Source organism: Miniopterus schreibersii (assembly GCF_964146895.1).
Source record: "Miniopterus schreibersii genome assembly, chromosome: 2".
NCBI classification, from domain to species: domain Eukaryota; kingdom Metazoa; phylum Chordata; class Mammalia; order Chiroptera; family Miniopteridae; genus Miniopterus; species Miniopterus schreibersii.
In genome coordinates this window covers 22,352,003-22,373,574 of record NC_138102.1, presented here as the reverse complement: position 1 = coordinate 22,373,574, position 21,572 = coordinate 22,352,003, and the positions used below count along the sequence as shown (strand labels likewise).

Here is a 21,572-nt window from a genome sequence, read left to right as displayed (position 1 = left end):
TTTGTTTCTAGCATGAATAACTTCCTCTAGTAGTTCAGGTAAGGTAAATCTGCTAGTAACAATTACTCTCAGTTTAAAAAAAAAAATTTCTGAATGTCTTTATTTCATTTATTTTTTAAATATACTGTTACTGGATATAAGATTCTTGGTTGATAGATTTTTTTTTTCCTTTAGCACTTGGCCACTGACTTCTGGCCTCCATTGTTTCTAATGAGAAGTCAGATGTTAATTTTACTGTGGTTCTCTTGAATTTGATGAGTTGTTTTTCTCTTCTGCTTCAAAAATTTCCCTTTGTTTTTGGCTGTCAGTATTTTAACCATGATGTATATGGGTGTGAGTCATTTGTGCTTATCCTACTTGAATTTTATTAAAATTCTTGGGTGTGTAGATAAATGTTTTCTAAAAATTTGGGACATTTCCAGTCATTATCTCTTTGAAGATTGTTTTTGCTCCTTTCTCTTTCTATTCACTTCTGATACTCCCATTTTATGCATATGTTGGTGTCCTTAATGGTGTCTCACATTTCTTTGAGACTTTGTTCTATTTTCTTCATTCTTTTCCCCTCTTTTTAAATTGTTTAACCTCTATGATCTATCTTCAAGTTACTAATTCTTTTTTCTCTAAGCTCAAATCTACTGATGATCACTCTCTAGTGAATTTTTTATTTCAATTATTATGTTTTTAACTCTAGAACTTTTATTTAATTTTTTTCTTTATTGATATTCTCTATTTGATAAAGTATCAGCGTCACATATTACATTGCTTCTTTAAACATGATATCCTTTAATTCTTTTAACACATTTATGATTGTTTGAAGTCTTTGACATTGCTTCAAAGTCTTTGCCAGTTAGACCTGACATCTGCCCCCCACCTTTTTTGTGTATGGCTTACACTTTTTATTTTTTTGCATATTTTGTAACTGTGTTGCTATGGTTGAAAACTGGATATTTAGGTAATATAGTGTAGCAATTCTGCATAGTGATTCCCTCATCCTCCAGGGATTGTTTTGGTTTTTGTTTGCTCATTTATTTGTCCATTGTCTTAGCTAAGCTATTTTAATAATGCTTACGTCCTTCACAATGGGCAGCCACCAATATCATTGCTCAGAGGAGAAGCCTTAGAAATGTGCATAGTCACTGTGGGATGACAGTGGTTTTGCAAGACTCCCTTTGACTGCCTCTTTCTTTGATCTCCCCTGTTAATTTGCCTGCCTCTGCTGGAATCATACCTAGCATGTAGGTTCCACTAATTGCTAGATAATTATTCTATTGTTTTTGTCAGTGCTCTAGGACATGAATGCTCCATAGTCTGATCCAATTAAATTCACTTCTTTTTGTAGTGTTAGTTTTTGAGGGAAATCTTTGAAGTTTGTTTCGACTCCAGAAAGGCTGTCCTTAGCTGTCTTTTTTCTTGGTCCTCTCTGGTAAACTAGCTGGCTTATGGTTTAGCTTATTGCTTTAATGGAACTATCAGCTTTGTCTTAATTGGTTACCACCAAAATCTCCATTGTTTTTTAGAGCACCCTTGGACTTAAACACTCTATTTCAAATAAAGTCAGTTCCTTTGGGGAGAGTTTACAAGCTCCCTGTTCCTTTGGACTTCCTCTTCTCTATATGTTCTTATTGGAAAAAACTCTGAGTTGGTGCTCTAGAGCTAGGAGCAGGGACAGTGGCCTGATTCTCTCAGAGTGAAAGCCCTGCTTTTTTAGCTGGGCAGAGGTGGCAGCCTCTGGTCTTCTCATCTTATCTGTCTGGCATAACAGATAAGCATGTGTACTGAGGCAAGGGCAATCAGAGTTCCAATATTCTTGGCCTGCTGTGCTTGGGATAGAGTTTCTGTCTTATAAATGAGGGTGGGTGGAAGAAGAGAGTACCTAATGTCATGGCTACATTACAAGGAAGTTAATTTTTGTATCTTATAAATAAAAAGTGTGTTTAATTTAGGTGGCCTCCTCTTCCTGATATCCCTTAACTGGGAGCTGATGGGTGAGGGAGCTCTGTTTTCTTGACCCCATCCAAATAGAATGGAGCTTCCATCACACTGAGCTGAGGGATTGATAGGGAAGCAGAAAGCTGTGGCTGAAGTTCTTACTCAAATTTAGTATATTTTCTTAAATAAATATTTCTTAATTTGCCATTTGCTCTTAGGATAATTTCCAGAGACTTTAAAGAATTGTTTGCTTTTTAAGAAGTAATTTTAGTAGTTATGGTTGTTTGCTGAGGAGCAGTTTCAAAGAACTCCTCACTATGAAATTCTGGAAGTGAAAGTCTCTCTCTTAGGCTTTTTATATTTATCTAAAATATGAGAGAATGAAGGCAATTATCTGAATTAAATTTTTAAAAATCTTAAAGAGAAAGGCCTTCTGGGACTAGATTTCTGGGTGGAATCATCTAGGGTTTTTCCCTGTGATTGAATTCTTCTGAAAACTTATTAGCTTTGCAAAATTCTTTGAGTAAGCAGACTTAGGATGCTCTACAAATATTTTTTTTCAGCAATGTGGACAGTGCGCTGAAAAAGTCTGACTTAATTATTGCCTCCAGTGTGAAATCCATATTTTAAGACAATCTTAGTTTTCCTCTTCATTTACTTGATAGCTTGGGGCCATTCTCAATTTTTTAAGCCAGAAACTTTAAATGTATTCATTGAAATCAGTTCATCAAACTTTATGGAGCTCTACCCTGGACAATCTGTCAACATTGCTCTGGGTACAATGGGAGACTCCAATATAGATATGATCTGTAATCACAAAGAGCCATTAATTGGGAATTTACATAGCCAAGAATACACAAATTTTAGCTCTTTGTAAACACTTGGTTAATATTGAAGGGTTTTTTCTAGGTAGTTGTTTTTACACCAAGGTCATTAAAGTAGTTAAAGGTAGTGATATTTACAATTGTATCATGTGAATTACATTGGCTCCTTTAGTAAAATATCTTGTAAGCATATCCTGCTGGCCTCAATGGCTGCCTAGCTTTTCAGGGCATCATAGGCCTCTGTTGTCAAGTACCTAAACTTTCTTGCTCCCTCATCTGTAACTATGTCATAACTATACTCCATGATATTTACTTTCATAACAATTGATTCACCTTTTCTATTATTATTTGGTTCTCTATATGATGATGTGAATGAGATTGCCCAGGAAAGCTGAAATCTAGGGATATATATTAAAACTATGGTGAAGCTAACAAATTTGGGGAATATTTTTCCTACTTAAACCTACAAGTTAGTTTATAAATTTTTGATACCTCTGGTTTTTATCCTGGCTATCTTCCTATCAGTCTGAAAGAATGTGGGTAATAACTAGACCTCCATGTGTTCCCTGTTTTTGTTTTTGACTTACGTCATTCAAATTATTAACCCTACAATACAGCCCAGAACTCCATTCATTCAGTAAACAACCAAAGGCCCCCTATGTGGGAAGCATTATGCTAAGTGCTGGGGCTTCAATATCAATGAGATGATTTCCTTGATCTTAAAAGAATTTTGTAGGCTCATGAGGGAAACAAATATGAAAACAAATAAATGTAAGTAACAATAAGTGTTCTATGATAAAAGAATTATGTACAGGGCAGATAGAAGACTGCAAGGTCAGTGCTCACTTCTGCAGGACAGTAGAGAAGTCAGAAGAATTTGCATGTCCAGGAAGTGATGGCTAAACTGAGCCACCACGAAGACAGATTCTAAAAAGACTGGATAAGACAGAAAGTGATGAGGAAGGGCATTCCAGGCATGAGAAAGGCTTGAAGGTAAAAATCCACACAAATATTCTTATTGTTAATGGTCTTTTTACCTTGCACTTAGGGGAGTGTGAATCTAAGAGAAGATTCTGTTTTCTTGATTGTAATACTTTTATTTTTTTTTGTCTGACTTCTCCAGTTCTCCTGGTCTCAGCCTCCTTGATAACAGGGAGCAGCGCCATTTTTACCTAACACAGACTCTAACATTCAGTAGGTTCTTAAATATGTTGAATGAATGAATGACATGAATCCATTGCTCACTGTCCACATTAAGGGTAACTCTTTGCCCTGGAATTAGTTCCGAGTGTACTTCACATAATGATACCAGCCTCTGTTTCTGGGTTTCTCGCCTTTGTTAGAGCTCCAGGGAGGGAAAGACTGCTTCCCAGACCAGGTTTGGCTGGCACTTTCACTGGAACTAGCAAAAGGGATGTGCACATTCCATATAGGTGTAAATTGTGGGTTAAGCTTTGGCTTAAGATCTTGTGCCTCATTTTAAGAAAAATTACATACCTTGATGCATATCATGCATAAGTAGATGAAAAATTGGTAATTCAAGCTACCACTTTCGTTTCAACAACCTTTCTTCCTTTCCTTTCCTTTTTTTTTTTAATATAGCACTGATACCTTCTAACACAGAGTGGGAATTTACTAGTTTGGGTCTTTCATCCCCCCTGGGCTAATAGCTCCTCATTTACTGATCTTGAACCCTTGGTAACCCCCCAGTTTGTCATTTCCTGGTATTCCTGGGATCTACCCACTGCATGGGTTATGCAGCATCTCCTAGACTTGGTTGGAGAGGTTGGTGAGGAGAGGCCAACTCGCCCCTTTCCTGCCTGGCCCAGTCAATCTCCACTGTAGATCACACAAGGGTGTAATAGTGTTTATGGCTATTTTTCTTTTTTTACTGAGAAAACTCAAAATATCTTGGCTTTACACCCTCAGGAAGGACACCCTCAGTGGGTACAGCCTCAGTGACTACCCAGGTGTCCTGCCCCAAGGTTAGTCTCTCTCTAGGAGGGACCTATGGGGAAGCCCCTTCTCTCTCCAATTATCCATTTTCTCTCATCCCCCAATCCCTAGCAGTACATTTCCTCACATCTCACTCATTAACTATAATAAAGGGTGATACTCTAAAGTTTAACATTCTAAGGTAGGGTCAAGAGAATCAATTGCAGTAGGTGGGGCTCTGTAACTCCAAATCACACAGATTCCCTTTTGAGGTCTCTCTCTTCCCTTCCTCCCCTGAACTACAGGACAGCCCCTGGAACACACGCACGCGCACACACACACACACTCCTCCTCCTCCCAAGGACTAATGCTAATTATCAGAGAAATTACAGACTGATGCCTTAAAGAGGCAAGAGTTTTCTAACTGCTACATAATTTGCAAGGCAACTCTCTCTCCAGCAGTCTGGACATATTATTATGCAGAAAACTACACCGGTGAATTCCCTTTCTCCATCCTATCCCCACCCTAATCCTTCTCCCGTGCCATTTTAAATTGTACTCTCTGGGCTTGCTAGAAATAAGAGAAGGTCCTATTGTGGGGCCAGATACTCATCCAAGGGCTTGAGCTAACAAAGAGATGCTCTGCTATTGCTGCTCTATTGAAGAATAGATTAGCTCCTTATCTGAGAGTCCACTTTACCCTCAATTTCCAGCTAGGCAGGAGGGGAGCCAATGGATTAATCTTCCCTTTGCATAATATAGGTAATTGACGATCTGTGTGCACAATAGCCAGGTCACTTGGTCTGACAAAGGGTTTATTTTTTCTGAATCATGGTTCATTTTCATCAAGTCCTACAAAGAATAAAAATCAAGCTAGATTTCAGATTTTTGTGCAGCATTTAACTAATCACCTTCCTGAAGAAAAATTACACAAACTCATGTAGAAAATTCAGCTGGCGTGGTCATCAGAGCTTTATGATAGATACACGAGTTAATTGTGAAAAATGTTCAAGTCCTGAAATAAAACTTCTCTTTTGAACACATGGCCATGTAGCCTGGTGAGGCTAAAACTGGTCAAAGGCAGAGCTGAATGTCAAATGATAATTTCTGCTAAATAATTCAGGCCATGTGAACTCTGATATTTTACCTACTTTAATGAGTATAACGGGTGCAATTAGAGGCTGTTTTCTGCACGATGCCAGACACAATGTGTTCTCGCCTAACTGTGGGCCCCAGTTTTCTTCTGCTAACTCCTGATCCTGTATTCCTTCTGCCTGGCAGCAGCAGCCACTAAATAAATGTGGGGTGAAGTCAGTGACTAAGGGTGTGTTTTTTTTAATTGTTCAAAATATTACAGATGTCCCCTTTTCTCCCCATTGACCCATTCCACCTTACCCAGTAACTAAGTTTTGATGATCACAAGGAACAAAGATTGCAGAACAAAAACTAGACGTTTCAGTGCGGGCATCTGTGGTCCTGCTCATTGCAGCAGAGTGGAATGGAGATAAAGACGTCTGCGGACTTGGGCTTCCTTTTAACGTTATCCTTTTCCTTCTCCCCTGGCAGGGAGGCGATGCTGATATGGTTGATAAGAACAAGTGCTGCACACTCTGTAACATGTCTTTTACCTCGGCGGTGGTGGCTGACTCACATTATCAAGGCAAAATCCATGCCAAAAGGTTAAAGCTGTTGCTAGGAGAGAAAACTCCACTGAAGACCACAGGTATGTGTGCGAACCGTAACCGCAGGGAGACACTGAGGTTCCAGCAGCCTGCCTGTCTCGTTAATCCTGCTCCCTCCTCAGAGGTGGCTGCCAGATCGGAGGCTATGGCAGATGTCCTTCCAAACCTAAAGGGCGGGGCAGGTAGCCCAGCAGACCTTACTCTCATGGACCATTAAGTCCGCTAGCAGGTGCTCATCCTCAACCTGGCTCCTTCCGATCAGTAGTTTGGCAGCTTGCAACTTCCAGAAGGCTGTTCACCTCCTACAAGGCGATGTCTGTCACACTTACTGTATATTACGTAAGATATCATATCTATTACGCAAAGAGCACGCTTCCTCCCTGGTTTCAGTCCGCGCTCAGTATAGGAATGGAGAGTGTACTGGCGCAATGGAACACTCCCTGCCCAGGCCGGTGCGGTGCAGGGTGTCCTCCTTGGAGGCCGCGGGGAAGAGGGAAACTGTAGTTATGAAAAACACTTCTGTTTGCAGACAACTGAGATGGTTTTTTAAGAAGAAAATTTCTACTTAGATTAAGAAAATATAGATATAGTGTTTTAAATATTCATCTGAAGTCCTTATTTTCAGATGTTGAATATTATTTGCTATAACTTTAATAATCCATCAGAACTTATTTATTTATTGAGGAAACAGTGGTCATAACATTACATAAGTTTCAGGTGCTCAACACCAAAAGTCTTCTTTCCATCTGTCTCCGCACATTTGACTCCCTTTACCCATTTCTCCCTCCCCCCACCCCTTTTTCCCTGGTGACCACCAATCTCTTGTTAGCATCTATGAGTGTTTTTGTTTTTTGTATATTCGTTGTTTTTTTCAATTTCACATATGAGTAAAATCACATGGTTTTTGTGCTTTCTCATCTGATTTATTCAGTTAGAATACAAGGTCTATCCATGTTGTCCCAAATGACAATATTTCATCTTTTTTATTAGATGAAATTCTTATCATTTTCACAGGGGATCCTATGACTCAACCTATTAACTTTCACAATAAATAACTTACATATTGATAACATTTGACCTTCTACTTGCTTAACTAAAAAATCTTTTCAAGAAGTCTGTCAAATCACTAAACTAAAAATACTGTTTTAATTTAATCAAGTTAGGCAGTTTGAACAAGGTGTACATTACGGTGAAGATGTTAACTAGAACAGGTTATAATTCCAAGAAGTTGGGGGTGTATTTCATGATGTCTATTCTTTCAATGCAATTAAAATTTAGCAGCTCATTTTATCCTGCTGTCTAATGAATCGTGCATAAATCGTGGGTGTAATTCCTTTTTAAATGGTATTTTGGAAATTGGAGAATGTCTAAAACAATACTTGGCTTTTATCCTCAGCAGTGTTTTTCTTCAGAGAAAGATCTTCTTTTACTTAGAAAATAGCAAGGAATCTTTTCACTATATTTTTCTACTTAGTCTAACCAAAGAATATTGTTTTTGCAAAGGTGGCTTTGACATTCAGGTATAGGAAAGGGTTGTGAAACACATGAAATCTGGTGACGAGCTCATATTTGGGGGCACACCCTGTGTACGAGCATTTGATAAGCAGCCACTTGGTTGACATTCTTGATCCTTGCTGTTTAAAAGGTTGGATACTCACCTTGTAACCTACTCCCCTTCAAATCTCTTAAAATAGGCACCTCAGAGAAAGTCACTGGAAAATTTTTCCCCATTTTCCATGAATGAGCAACTAGCCCATTTGTTCTTTCTGCCTAAGCAGAGGACTGCTGCTAAATTTAATTTTAGAGGTAGTGATGGAAGAGGAGCTGTACCTTTGTTTAGCACATTAACTAGCAAATGGAGAGTTATTATTTCTGTAGAAAAATCATCACATGGCAAAAGTAGTTCTTTGTGAATTTAAGTACATCCTCAAGATCACCAAGTACAAGTTTGTTTTCCTGAATTCAAATACCCTCAGAGCTGTAAATATAACAGGGGTGTGATTTATTAGTTGCCATCAATATTCCCAAGGAAAAATAAAAAATACTTAAACTGAAATCTTTATTTAGTGACTTTGCCTTGGTGTCCACAGAGCTGGCCCAGTTCTCACTGTGAGAGAAATCAGATTGCTGGGTAGTCAAGAAGGGAATGGAGGTGGGGTGGGGGAAAGAAGTACTAATTGTGTTTTGGGCTGGGGGAAACAGATTCTAGTTGCCTTGTGCCAGCGCCCCCTTTCCTTATCTAGCTCAGGGTTCCCGGGCTGCACATCACTGTTCTGAAGCTTATCCCCTCATCCTTTTGCCTCTAAAGCTGCTTTGCGCAGAAAGAATATTGAAAAGTGACAACATCAGACAGAATTGAAGGGCCTGGGAAGTGAAATTGGTCCCTGGGCTTGGGTTCATGTCAACCCGGCTGCTAGCAGGGAGCAAGGGAAGCAGCATAACCTGCTGGAGGGAGGGGAGTCATTGGGTGAAAGCAGAGGCAGGGGTGGGCATAGGGAGGGCGTGGCAAAGGATAAGGGTCTGCGGGCCTGATAGGGGAGTGGAACCTAGCGATGGAGAGTCTGGGTACGCAGATCCTGCGGGGACGTGAGCAGGGAAAGCCTGGCAGGTGGTAGTAGCGAGGCTCTGGCTGCAGTCCTGGGGTTCAAGGGAACCGAAGGGCTGTGAAAAGCATGGCAGGGCATCATTATTTAAGACAAGAGTACTGGGCTGGTAATCAAGCATAAGGAACAAATCAGGGGCCTGTTTCCCAGACCTTGGATATAGGTGGAAGCTTGGTCTCAAGCACAGATTCAGTTACTACAAGGACAGGATAAGGACCACGAGGCACCAGAAAAAAATACCCAGGCCCCGGGCTTCCTGAGCTACCAGGCGCAGCCCCTTCAGCGCCTTGGGTAGGGTAGGATTGCCTGCCATTGTTCCTGCTGCCTGCAGCCCAGCGCAGCAGCAGTTCCTGAAGGGCTCCCTCCTCCAAGCTGTGGCTGCCCTGTGCACAACTAGGAACTGCTCTGCCTAATCAACCAGGATGGCTCCAAATTACTTCTATAATGAAAACAAAGGGGGAAGAAAAGAACATATAAAACTCGAGAAAGTGAATCAAGATGCCAGAGAGAATCAATTCTCCTGCTCAGGTATGCTGCTTAAGCTGCCCCTCCAAGAATAATAGGCTTTGGAACTGTAGTGATTTCTGGGTAGGAATAATTGAAGCACGACTCATTGCTTCTTTAGCTATTCCATCTGCTAAGGGTGAGCAATTGGTACCTGTGAATCATTACCTTTCCTCCTACTCAGGGTGCACTGGGCTCAAGCATCAACTGGGTATCCTGCAGAATTAGCTGTCATTTGAGTTGCCTTCTCCAGATGGGTACATGTTTACTAGAATTTCTGAAATGCTTGGCAGAGCCACTGGAACAAAAACCAGCTTCAGTTCTTGGTTTAGTGTGTTTCAGAATTTCTGTTCTAGTTCATGCTATTCTGGATCCTGCTGTAAGATGAGAGCATGGGGAGGTCTCTAGACCTACCATGTTCTCTCAGGGTCAGCAGACCTCAGCATTTCATGGAGATCTTGCCCAGGTCATAGGCTAGAGTGAGGCTGCCACAGTCATGTCATTTGCTACACTGTGTGGTGACTCAGTGGATAGAGGGGAGACTGAGGGGAGAGTCTGAGGGGAGACTCAGAGGATAGAGGCCAGAACAATGAAGGACATGAAAATTCTCTTGTTGGAGGAAGAGTGAAGGAAGCAGGGGTTGTTAAGCGTGGATAAATGATTACTCAGGGGTAAATCTTTTGGAAGACTGTCATGGGAAAGAAAGGTTCATGGTGTGTGTATGTGTGTGCGCGCGCGTGTGTGTGCATGCGTTTGTGTGCACATGCATGTGTATGCTTGGACGCAACACATATAACCAATGACTGAGTAGAAAATTAGGGAGTTAGATCTGAGATCAAGATAAGGGAGAGTTTATTAATATTCATATTTCCTTAAATGTAAAATTTGTGGCTGTGGGGGCTGTTGAAGCAGAGGCTGGCTAATCACTTGGCCAGGCATTTTCTGAGGGGGGACCAGCACAATTAGCCTACATGACATTTAAGGTCCTTGGATTACATGGTTAGCCTGGATGACATTAAACTCCTCTAACCCTGAGATTCTCAGCCAGAATCTACAGGCTTGACCTACTGACATAATACAACAGAAAGCATACTGGCCTGGGAGTCAGGAGACAGGAACTCAGGCTCTGGCTCTGCCTTTTATAGAACCTTTAGTAGCTCCATTATCTTTTCAACTTCAAATTTTTCAGCTGTTATTTAATTCTAATGATAGGTGAATTGATCTCACTGACCCTTACACAGAGCAAACAATAGTTTTAAAAGCACTTTGGGGAGTGCTGGATGGAGGTGGGCAAAGTGTTGGGGGCAGTGGGGGACATCTGCAATAATGTCAACAATAAAAAATTTAAATGGAAAAAAAGAAAAGGGGAAGGTGTTCTGAGAATTTGGTGAATGAGTTGATATGGGATATGACTCCTATCCCCTGTCAGAGCCTCTGACTTCCTCATTTACATGGACTGTTCAAACACTGCCTTGGGAATAGCACACAGGGACATTATGTTGTGTCTCCTTGGAGACAAAACTTTCTGGGGTGAGTTCTATGAACTGAGGCTGTGCCTGGCACTGGAGCTGCCCCCTAGAGAGACTCAGTGCTGGTGGGCACGGGGAACATGGACTGTGAACTCAGGGGAAGAGCCTGTTTGTCTCCTCAGGATGGCCATGGAGCTGAGGAGACAAACAGGCTCTGGCATTAAGGAAACCTGTCGGGAGAGAGAGACTCAGCCACCTAGCTGGGGCTGAGTGGATCCTGGACTGGTGCCTGGCAAGTAGAGTAAGTCATTTTCAAGACAAGCTCAAGATCTCTAGAAGATAAAACAAGGAAGTAGACACCAGAATGAGGGCCTAGAAAAGGGCATAGGTCTCAGGCATACGGAAGAGGCTCTGTTCTCAGAGTAGAAGCACAAAGTGATAAAAAAGCTAGAAGCTTAATGCCAAGCCTCAGAGATCAGGCTTCTCCAATATTGCTTACTTAAGGCTGGGATTAGCCTCAGAGGCTCCTCACAAGGAGCTGACTCTGGGTGGAGGTGAGTACTTCCAACAGAGTGGAAGTGTAAGCAGCTAGACAGTGCCCTGAGGTTGTGTCCTTCATGGTTGCTTTTCTGGGCTCCTGTGCACTAAGCTGTGGTTTTTTTCCACCTCGAATTGTTGCCTCATTGGCCTATAAGGATATATGTTAGGTTTGCCTGTGATGAAGCCCCAAAAGCAAGATCCTTGAGTGTAGGGGACCAAATAATGGTATCTAAAAATCTCCATGTCCTAATCCCCAGAACCCATGAATACGTGTTGCATGGCAAGAAGGAATTAAGGTTGCATATGTAATTAGGTGCCTGATCTCTAAAATGGTAAAATATTAAAATGGTGTTATTTTAAGCCACTAAATTTGTGGTAATTTGTTACAACAGCCATCAGAAACTAATACACTGATTTAAGTAAATCCTTGGCCAAGCAGGGTACTCCTTTATGTGTATTTCACATATTTCCCCTTGGGGAACTGTAAATTCATCTTAGGGAACACTGACATAACTGTTGTCAGGGACTAACTTGAGGGCAGGAGGTATATCTTTGTATCATGGTCTTATTCCTTAAACACAACTTGCTACTATACTGTGCAAAATCTCTGGTGACTGTTTCCCATGATACTAAGACATGCTAGTCTTCCTAGCTGGCAGGAGCTGCACAAGTTAGCTCTTCTCTATCTCCAACCTTAATTCCTCTGTCTTCTCAATACACACTCTCAAATGTACCACCGGCCCACTGTGCCTTTCCCACTGCTATCCTGTATCCAAGATGCCCTTTCCTCTTCTTGTGCATCTAAACACCTTCCATCCTCCAAAGTTCAGTTTAAGTTTCAACCAATCTCTAGAACCTCTCCTGGCTACTAGAAATTGCAATTTCAGGTATATCTGGGCCCCACCCTTTATTAGCTGAGGACTTCAGTTGACTGAACTTCCTTTTCCTAATCTGTACAATGGGTATAATGCCATTACTTATATCAAAGGCTTTCCATGATGGTTATACCAGCTGATTAATAAATGTCAAGTGCTTATCACAGTGCCACATAGTCAGAGTTCAGTAAATGTTAGCTCTGTCCACTCAGGAAATTAAACTATTTTTATTCATTCTGCTCTGAACTCTGTGCTGTATAATTTTGCACTTAAAATACTATATTGCCTATTGTGCTAGGCTGCTCCCATTGGGTGAGTCTACTTTACCACTTGATCTCCACACCGATTCTGTCTTCTGCCATGTTCCTGTGCACAGCTGGACTGCCATGTTCTTCTTCTCAGTGACAGAAAAATGCAACCTGGTGTTCTGTTCCTGCTTGGGGACAAGTGCAAGGACAGGGTTCAAGTCACAGAAACCTTGGGGAGAAGAAGAATCGAAACAACAATGGAACTCTGACTAATGAGACATTAATCCAATGTGACTGCGCAGAGAGGGGAGATGGGTGGCAGCTAATAGAATGAACAGGAGATTTAAGCAGAGGTTAGGTTGGAGGATGGGAGAAATGGTCTGAGCCCCTGAGATGCTGGCCCTTGAGGCTTTGCACTGTGTGATGGGGGCTTGGATGAGTGCAGGGAGGGACCCATAAAGGTGTCAGCCTGGATATCTAGGGTGTGGATGAGCTGATACCAGAAAACATAGGAGGAAGAAGCATAGTCAGTGCAGAGGCTTAGGGTGGCGGGCAGAGAGGATCTGTGAGAAAGGAAGAGCAAGGGAGGGTACGAGTGAGAGAAAATCGTGAGTTGAGGGGGAAAGCTGAGTCTGGAATCCGAGAGGCATTGGGTATGTCAGATGGGAGCAGGGCACAGCAAACTCAGAGCTGGGATATTCTGCCAAATCCATATTGTCTTTGTGACCTCAACTGCTCCTGCCTCGTGCAATGCTATACAGCCTCTCGCTTCTGACTCCAAGCTCAACAGATGCTTGCCCATTCATCACCCCCAGGAGTGGTGTAGGAAGTCCTCTCTGGCTCTAAATGGAGCTTCTCACTGAGTGGAGCCTCAACCAGCAGCAGTCCCACTGGGCTTTCTGGCCAAAGCTGGTCCATGCTGCATCCAGCATGGCACCTTGTTGGCATTTGACCCACCAGCAAAGCTGGCATTCTGGGACAGAAAATACGCACTCTCAGGGATAGAAGTAGCTTCTGAGATTTCTTCATCTGGTACCTGCCTTAAGAGAGTTCATAACCTGAAGATTTTATTTCATTATTTTCTTAGCTCAGTTTCTCTCAACAAACATCCTGTGTCCTGGGAATATAAAGGTTGGTAAGACACCCTTGCCCTTCTCAGGTTTACCATGTAGGAGGAGGGAACATATACACCTGAGTACCATACACAACACACCACGAAGATCAAAAACAAGAGGATATTGAAGAACTGATAAAATAATTCCACCTGTGAATTTCTGAGAATAATTTATGAAGAAAATCGTTTAAGGAAGGCCTTAATTACTGTATAACCTATGGGGATTTGTTTGGAGGATTCTGTTTCTCATAGGAATCCTATATCTAGATCAAGGTTTCTAATCTCAATAGTATTGACAGTTTGACTGGATAATTCTTTGTTCGGGGTGGGGAGCTGTCTTGTGCATTGTAACATGGTTAGCAGTATCCCTGGCCTCTCATTAGATGCCAGGAGAACCCCTCTAGTTGTAATGATGAAAAGTATCTCCAGACATTGTTAAATGTTTCCAAGGGGGCAAAGCTGACCCCACTTGAGAACCAGGGATCTAGATCAGGGCCTGAGGACCAAATCAGACCTGCTGCCGCCTGTGTTGTAAGTCAGCAAGCCAAAAATGGTTTTCATATGGTTAAAAAAATTAAAACAGGAATATTTTGTGACACATGGAAAACATAAAACTCATACTTCGGCATCCATAAATAAAGTTTTATTAGAACACTGCAGCACTCAATCACTTGTGTTCTGTTTAAGCTGCTTTTGTGCTACAGAGGCAGAGTTGAGTAGTTGTGGCAGGGATGATAGAGTCCACAAAGATTAAAATATTTCCTACATGGTCCTTTATATTAAGGGTTTGCTGACGACCTCTGATCTAGATAATGAATGATCTCAAGGGAGAGGCACAAGGAGAGAATGGCGGGGACATGTGTGTGTGTATAAAATGAAAGCATTTTCCTGGGCCATGCACATTTGAGGAGCTGCAGAGGCACTGAGATAGGGATTGGTGTATAGATGAGGCTGAAAGCAGAGGAAAGCTAGAAAGATGTACCTTGGGGATGTACTTCAAGACTAGAGAATGAGGGAAACCCAGTGGCTCCCCCATGTTAAGAATGGAGAAGCCCTGCAAAGAAGCTACAAGACTTAAGTAATAAATAGCAAATGTCTCCAGTAGGCCTAATAGTCAAAACACTTATGAAAACTAAATAGAGGAAATTATAAGCAGGTTTTGCCATAATCTTAATATGCTTATACCTCCTGATTTTTAATTTATATTTGCAGTCTGAGATCCAATCTGTATTAGTTTCCCAAGGCTGCAGCAATAAAGTCCCATAAATTGGGTTGCTGAAAACAATAGAAATTGATTCTCTCAGGGTCTGGAGGCTAGAAGTCTGAGCTCAAGGTGTGGGCAGGGCCAGGCTCCTCCTGAAGGCTCTAGGGAAGATTCTTCCAGGCGTCTTCCTGCCTTCTGGTGGCTCCTTCCTTGGCTTTCTAGCTGTATCACTTCAATCTCTGTCCTTCCCTGTGTATCAGTGTGTCCTCTCCTCTACTTATGTAGACACCACCAGTGACTGGATTCAGGTTCGAACCTAATCCAGTATGACTCACCTTTGCTTAAACTAATTATATCTGCAAAGACCCTATTCCCAGATAAGTTCACATTCTGAAATTCCAACTGGACATGGATTTTGGGAGAACATTTTCACCACAGTACATAAGCCACCTTCATTTAACTGATTACAGCTGACAAAGGTCATGGACCTCAATATAATGCTTGCTGTCTAGTGATTTTCTCCTTTTATTTTTTTCTATAAACCCATATAAGCAAGTTAGTTGGAAAAAGAATGAGACTGAGTTCTTACTTAAAATCTTAAAGGACATCCTAAAAGAAAATTTCATTTAACTGTTCTTAATTTTTTTGAATGAATAGAAATTATTAAAAAGAAATTTGAAACATAGAAAAAATCCTTGAAATTACACATATTCCCCATTATGTACCATTAATCAAAGGGAAATTTAAGATTACCCATAATCTAAATGGTTAGGTATTATATTTATGATTAATAAGAAAAATTGTGTGTTTGTGGCAGAGACATTGCTCATTTGAAACCCATTTGTTTTCTACGTTCCCCAGACTTTCAATTGATTGTGTTTAGATGCAATTTGTGTTACTTTAAGACTATCCTACAAGATAGAGGAGGGCCATTCAACCTACATTAGACTTGGCAAGATAAGAAAGATGCCTTTATTGCGATATTTTGGTAGTGTTTCTTATTGCAGGTAGTCTAATCTATCCTGGTTGATACACTGTCCCTTAAAGTTACTGTTCCACATATAAGCTTTTATGAATACATCTATCATTCTTAACATTGAGCACTTTCCTTTATGTAATTCCCAGCAGTACCTTTGCTTTCTTTTTTGACCCCTATGAGTTTGAATTTGCCATAGTGGTGTGTATGTCTTAACAACGCTGGAAGATAGAGAGCAGTTCTGAGCTGGGCTGCTGAGGCTTCACAGCTTTACCTCTCTGTTGATGACGGCACATAGAACACCTCGTGACACATAGTAGGCATTTAATAAACATTTGTTGGATGAGTGAAAACTGGAAGCATTAGAATAATGAGAGATAGTTACATATCTATAGCTTTATTTTTTAATTAACTTACCTTGGTTATTCAAATTTCAGTTAAATAAGATGATCAAAGATAGTTGTTTTTCATTTTTACAGGAAGTGCCTGTCCAGTTACTTGACTTTAAAAACTCCTTTTCTCCTGATAAAATAGATAAAATACAGACTAATGTAGAGTATGAATGTAGACTCTAAAATCAGACCCAGTTTTAAATTCTGGATATATCTGTGTGTACCTTTACAAGTTATTTTACTCCTCCACCCCTCAATTTCATATTTTAACATGATGTTCTTATGTAATATAATTATTATAATAGAGAAGATATATGTAAAATACTTAATATAGTGCCTGCCATGTGATTGAGCTGAGTGAGTGCATTGTTGTATGTAAAATATATAAGTACACACAAACACACAATTGATTCTCGTTATTTGCAGATTCTGTATTTGTGAACTTACCTACTCACTCAAATGTATCTGTAACCACAAATCAATACTCGGGGCACTTTAGTGGTCATCTGTCGATGTGTGCAAAGTGGGGAAAATTTTGAATTGCTCCATATGCATGTTCTCACCTGAGGTTGACAAGGCAACTCTCTCTCTTTTAAACTCTCATACTGCAAACAAGTGCCCTTTTTGCAATGCATTTAGTACCAGTTTTTTTGCATTTTTGTGCTCTTTGTTGTTGATTTTGCCATTTTAAATGGCTCCCAAGGATAGTGTTCCTGAGTTCCAAGAAGCCTGTGATGTGCCTTACAGGAAGAATGAGCTTGATCCAGCATGAGTAATAGTGTTGTTGGCTTTGAATTAAATATTTGTAGAATGTTAATGAATCAAACATATATACTAAATAAAGTGTCTTTAAACAGAAGCACATATAAAACAAAGTTTTATATTGATCAATTGATTAAAATGTGGTGACTGTAGGCTCACAGGAATCTAAACCTTGAATTTCTCCAAGAGCAATTGTTCAGTGTTTGCTGTTTGTGTACTTGGAGACTTTACAGAACATAACTACCATGAATAGCAAGAATTAACTGTGTACATAGCAAAAGTAACTTTATATTTATTACATTTATAAAAAAATAAGTTTCAAAAAGTCTATCTCTCAACAATAAAATAAAAATACGTAATGTTTTAAAGATCCTGGGATGTGGTAAAACTGTAATTGAGTGGACTGAATCTAACCTGATAATAAAATCAATGATCATAACTGATAATTATAAATATATGGTATCAGAAACATCACATTTATTGTTTCATTTAATCATCATAACAAGACAAAGTATATAAAGTATTATCTCTTTTTTACTGATGAAGAAACTGAGACCCTGCAGAGTAAAGGAACTTGCTTGGTGTTACACAGTAAAACATATAATTGGAGCTTGAACCCAGAGCTTTTGGTTGTGCGTTCTAGGACCTTGCCTTGATAAATAATGCTTCGTGAAATGATCTATAGGCTTTTGCTTGCCTAATGAATGGTATAGTTCAAACCCCAAGGTTCTCACAAAGATGACTAGAGGTAATAAAGCAACAAAGACCGATATTTATAAACCTAAATCAAGCGTTTCTCACTTGTAGGAATAGTGAACATTGTGGGAATAGGGGCCGATAAGCAATGATCTTGTCAGCTCTGCTTGCCTGCTGTGTGAGTGTGGTTATTGTCCATTTCTCTTCTAAAATCGTGTTGGTTTTCCTCTTCTCTTTCTTCCGAAGATGAAAGAGACAGAGCTTCGGAACTTTTCTATAAATTTCTGTGCCAGGCAGAATTGCTTATTTGAGTTCTCTGTTGAATGAATAAAGATCAGGGTATTCTAGATCTGTTTGAAAGTTACATAAATTCACATTTTGAATAATACATGTGCTTCAGGTTCAATCAGCACCTTGTATTTGCATATAAGATTTTATACACCATGGCAGTTCTATCATCCGACTCAGGTTATTTGGTTTGCCTGGCATAACCTGTCTAGATACTTGTTTTAATAGATGCAAACAATAGTTTGTCAAACAGGCAGCTCTTCATAGCGGTTCATTTCCTTTTAAATTAGGAAAGCTGGCCTGTTCCAAGGCGTCATCTCTACATCAATGCATTTGTTCTGATGATGTCTTTGGCTTTTTGAATGCTTACAAATACAGCAAGGAATAGATTAATAGAATTGCAAGCCAGAAGGTGCTTACCAATTGTTGTTTCGATCTAATTTTCCCAGTGAGGAAACAGGCTTAGAGAGGTGGAATCATTTGCCCAAGGCGGTACAACTGGCTCCTGGCAAAAAGGCTTCTTTTGCAGTAGACTTTCCATGGAATCATGCTGTCAAAAGAAACCACATCAATCAGGCCATTTACTCTGCAGTGAAGAGAGTTTAAGTGAATTAGAAATGTGAGGTGAACTAAATTCTTTTGGTCACTACTTCTGTACAGTGGATCATAAGAGGCTTGGAACAATGATTAGATCAAGGCTACTGTCTTATTTTATATTTGATGATCAATAAAAAAAAGGATCTATGATTGGATAGAACTGAAGATTTTAACAAGGAGGCTACTACCTAGATGATTTCCACAAATCCTTTTAAATACCAGAAACTCACTTTTCTCTGTTGGGTGATCAAAGAGTGGTGTAAGATAGTTGACGATTTCAGTATGATGTGGTTATACCTTTATTCTAGAAAGTGTTCTTTAACGCATTTTTATGAAGGAATGTAGTAGAAAAATAAAACGATCAATTTCCTGTGCTTACTCGGAAACTGTCAACAGGAGATGTAGTTAGGACTTGGCATCCATACGCAGAGTGCATTGCTATTCAGAAACAACTGAGTGAGAGATTTTCTGGCAATAATTCTTGTCATCTATTAAAAATAAGAACCTTAAAACTGTCTAGCCTATGAAATTGAGAAGGCACTTGTAAAGTAAACATTCCAGGTAAAATAATTGGTAGTCAGTGTCCCAAACTATATTCCTATCTTTGAAATATCTATACAAACATCAGCCTGAAAAGCTTTCTTAATGCTCAGCTTGGTTTCTTTAATAATCAGATGCAATAAGTGTGAATTACTGGATAACACTTGAGTACAATAAATACGTTTCTTTATCTTTTTGAAATCAATTTAAATTACTCTGTCCTCTAGCCCTGATGATTGGTTAGAAGGCCAGTCTCAGCCATTCTTTGGGTACCCTCCCCATCTTTAGGGTCATACAAGGGCCTAGAGATATTAGGTATCCTCAAAGAAGCCTCTTAGCCTGTGTGCTCTGACTACTTTGTGACCACCCAGATGGTGTTGTGTGCTGGGCCTCCACAGGCTGGAGGTGACGCCAGGGCTTCCTTAGAATGGGTCTCACTCACCTTCTCCCTGTGCAAGCAGTCCTACTCCTCTAGGTCAGTGACTTGCATGGATGGTCCCATCTCCTCTATGCCAAGCTAGGCTATGGAAGGGAAGGCCAAGGTTCCATTGTACACATTCAAGGCCCCACCTTTCACACACTGGTTTTAAGATGCCCAGGTCTCTATCCAAACTTGCAACCTCTTTTTTTCCCCTGGGCCCTAAAAAGCAATTATTTTCTTAACACCCCTCTTTAAACACTCAGATCCCTTTTTCTCTCAGAGGGCCCAGAATAAATGAATTGTTCATTCGCTCTCTTGGATAGGAAAAACCAGACTTCAAGGCTTAGCTCTCAGTATGGAAGGCAATGGCAACACCTCTCATTTTATGAGGTGAGTGTATAGGAAAGTAAAACCACAAATTAATTTCTCAATAGCCTCTTCTGCTGTATATATTGTCATAGACACAGACAGCAAGGAAAGTTACCTGTCTCCAAACAAATTGATGACCTTTCATGTTTTCTTACTCTACTCCCAGCCTTCACAGAAGCTGCTTCTCCTGTGTAGGATTTTGTGCCCACAACTCTCTTCAATTGTTTGTTGAGCACACACTAGTTTATGGCTTTGATTGTAAATCCACCCAAGGTTTTCAAGAGGATTTTGGACACTTTTATGCATTGTGAATTGCCTCGGTGAGATTAAAGGGCCCCAACTAAACCTTGGCAATTCCTTTTGGAGGCAGCCATTCTTATTGTTAGTGACACTGGCTAAAGATGATTTGGGAGTTCTGAGCACCATCCTCAAAACTGAAAGATATGGAGGTATCTGGAAGCCAGGGGTCCTCAGCCATTTGCAGGCATGATTGCTGCTCTATGCTACCTGTTGAGATCACTTAACTGAGAAGCAGGAAACTGGGGTTAATGGCCTACTCATGAATTCTCTGTGTAATTACATCTTGATTAGTTCGAAGTGCTAATCATTGGCATCTTTATTTTGTGTTTCAGTCAAAAGAGCAGATGAAATCTCAATACCTGGACCTTTCATTTTCATTTAATAAATCTAATATATCAAGAATGCTGACGGGCAGGGAGGAAAGAACTAACTCTGGCATATACATGAACATTTTAGTTGATCTTTCCTAACACAAAGGCAAGGTTATTTTTAGTCAAAATAAGTAGGAAAGAAAGATGCCCATACATTTGATTAATCCTGATGATTTAAACTTTAAGAATGTTACTTAAAAAAAAAAAATGTTATGTTTCATCTTGAGACTAGGATGTAGAATGAGTTATATCTAGAAATTCACAGAATCCTGAATTACCATTTTATCTATTTCTGTTCCCAGTAAGATTCCATTGAACTCCAACTCCGAGCTTCTGGTGTGGTTGAAACTGAAGTGCTCTCCCATCCGCCACTGGGTGTCAATAATGCTCACATTCTACACACCTCCCTCGGGGGCAGTAAGCGTGTCTTAGCATCATGCACCAGCTTCCTTAAGATACCTCTGTCCTAGAGGCCTGCTGTTCCAAGCTCAGTCCGTTTCCTGTGTTTAGCAGCTTTGGAAAACAGCTGGCCCTCCGTCCAAATTCTATAATCCTTCATGTATCTCAAGTGTTATTAAGTCATGTTTTTGCTTCCTTTTTTCTGACTAAGTAATTCCAAATCCTTTAACCATTACTCATACACCATTCTTCCCTAAGCCATCTCTCTGGCTCTGCCATGTGCTTCCTCTATTCTACAACACACTCTGTTTGCTGTAGCAACTGCACTTATGACCAGCTACTTGATCATTTCACTACCAGCAGATGAGCTTTTCTGACTTATTCTTCCCAAACACTGCCCTTGCCCCATGCCCTCTGCATTCCCAGCCTTTGCTAGGTCTGCCTCTGCACCAGAGGCAGAACCAGTGTCAGTGTGGGACAGTGGAAAAACAAGGGGGAGGAGTCAGGAGATCTGGGTTCCAGTCTTGGTTTTCT

At 40.4% G+C, this 21,572-nt stretch overlaps 1 protein-coding gene across 4 annotated transcripts in view; it reads left to right on the top strand.

Moving 5' to 3' along the window:
- The window catches only part of ZMAT4 (zinc finger matrin-type 4), a 303,306-nt gene that overhangs the window by 167,236 nt on the left and 114,498 nt on the right, over nucleotides 1–21,572 (top strand). For all 4 annotated transcript variants that reach the window (XM_081128908.1, XM_081128906.1, XM_081128907.1 and 1 more), the window contains one exon: nucleotides 6,255–6,411. In XM_081128908.1, coding sequence (XP_080985034.1) covers nucleotides 6,255–6,411 — 157 coding nt within the window. The remainder of the gene's footprint in view (nucleotides 1–6,254; nucleotides 6,412–21,572) is intronic.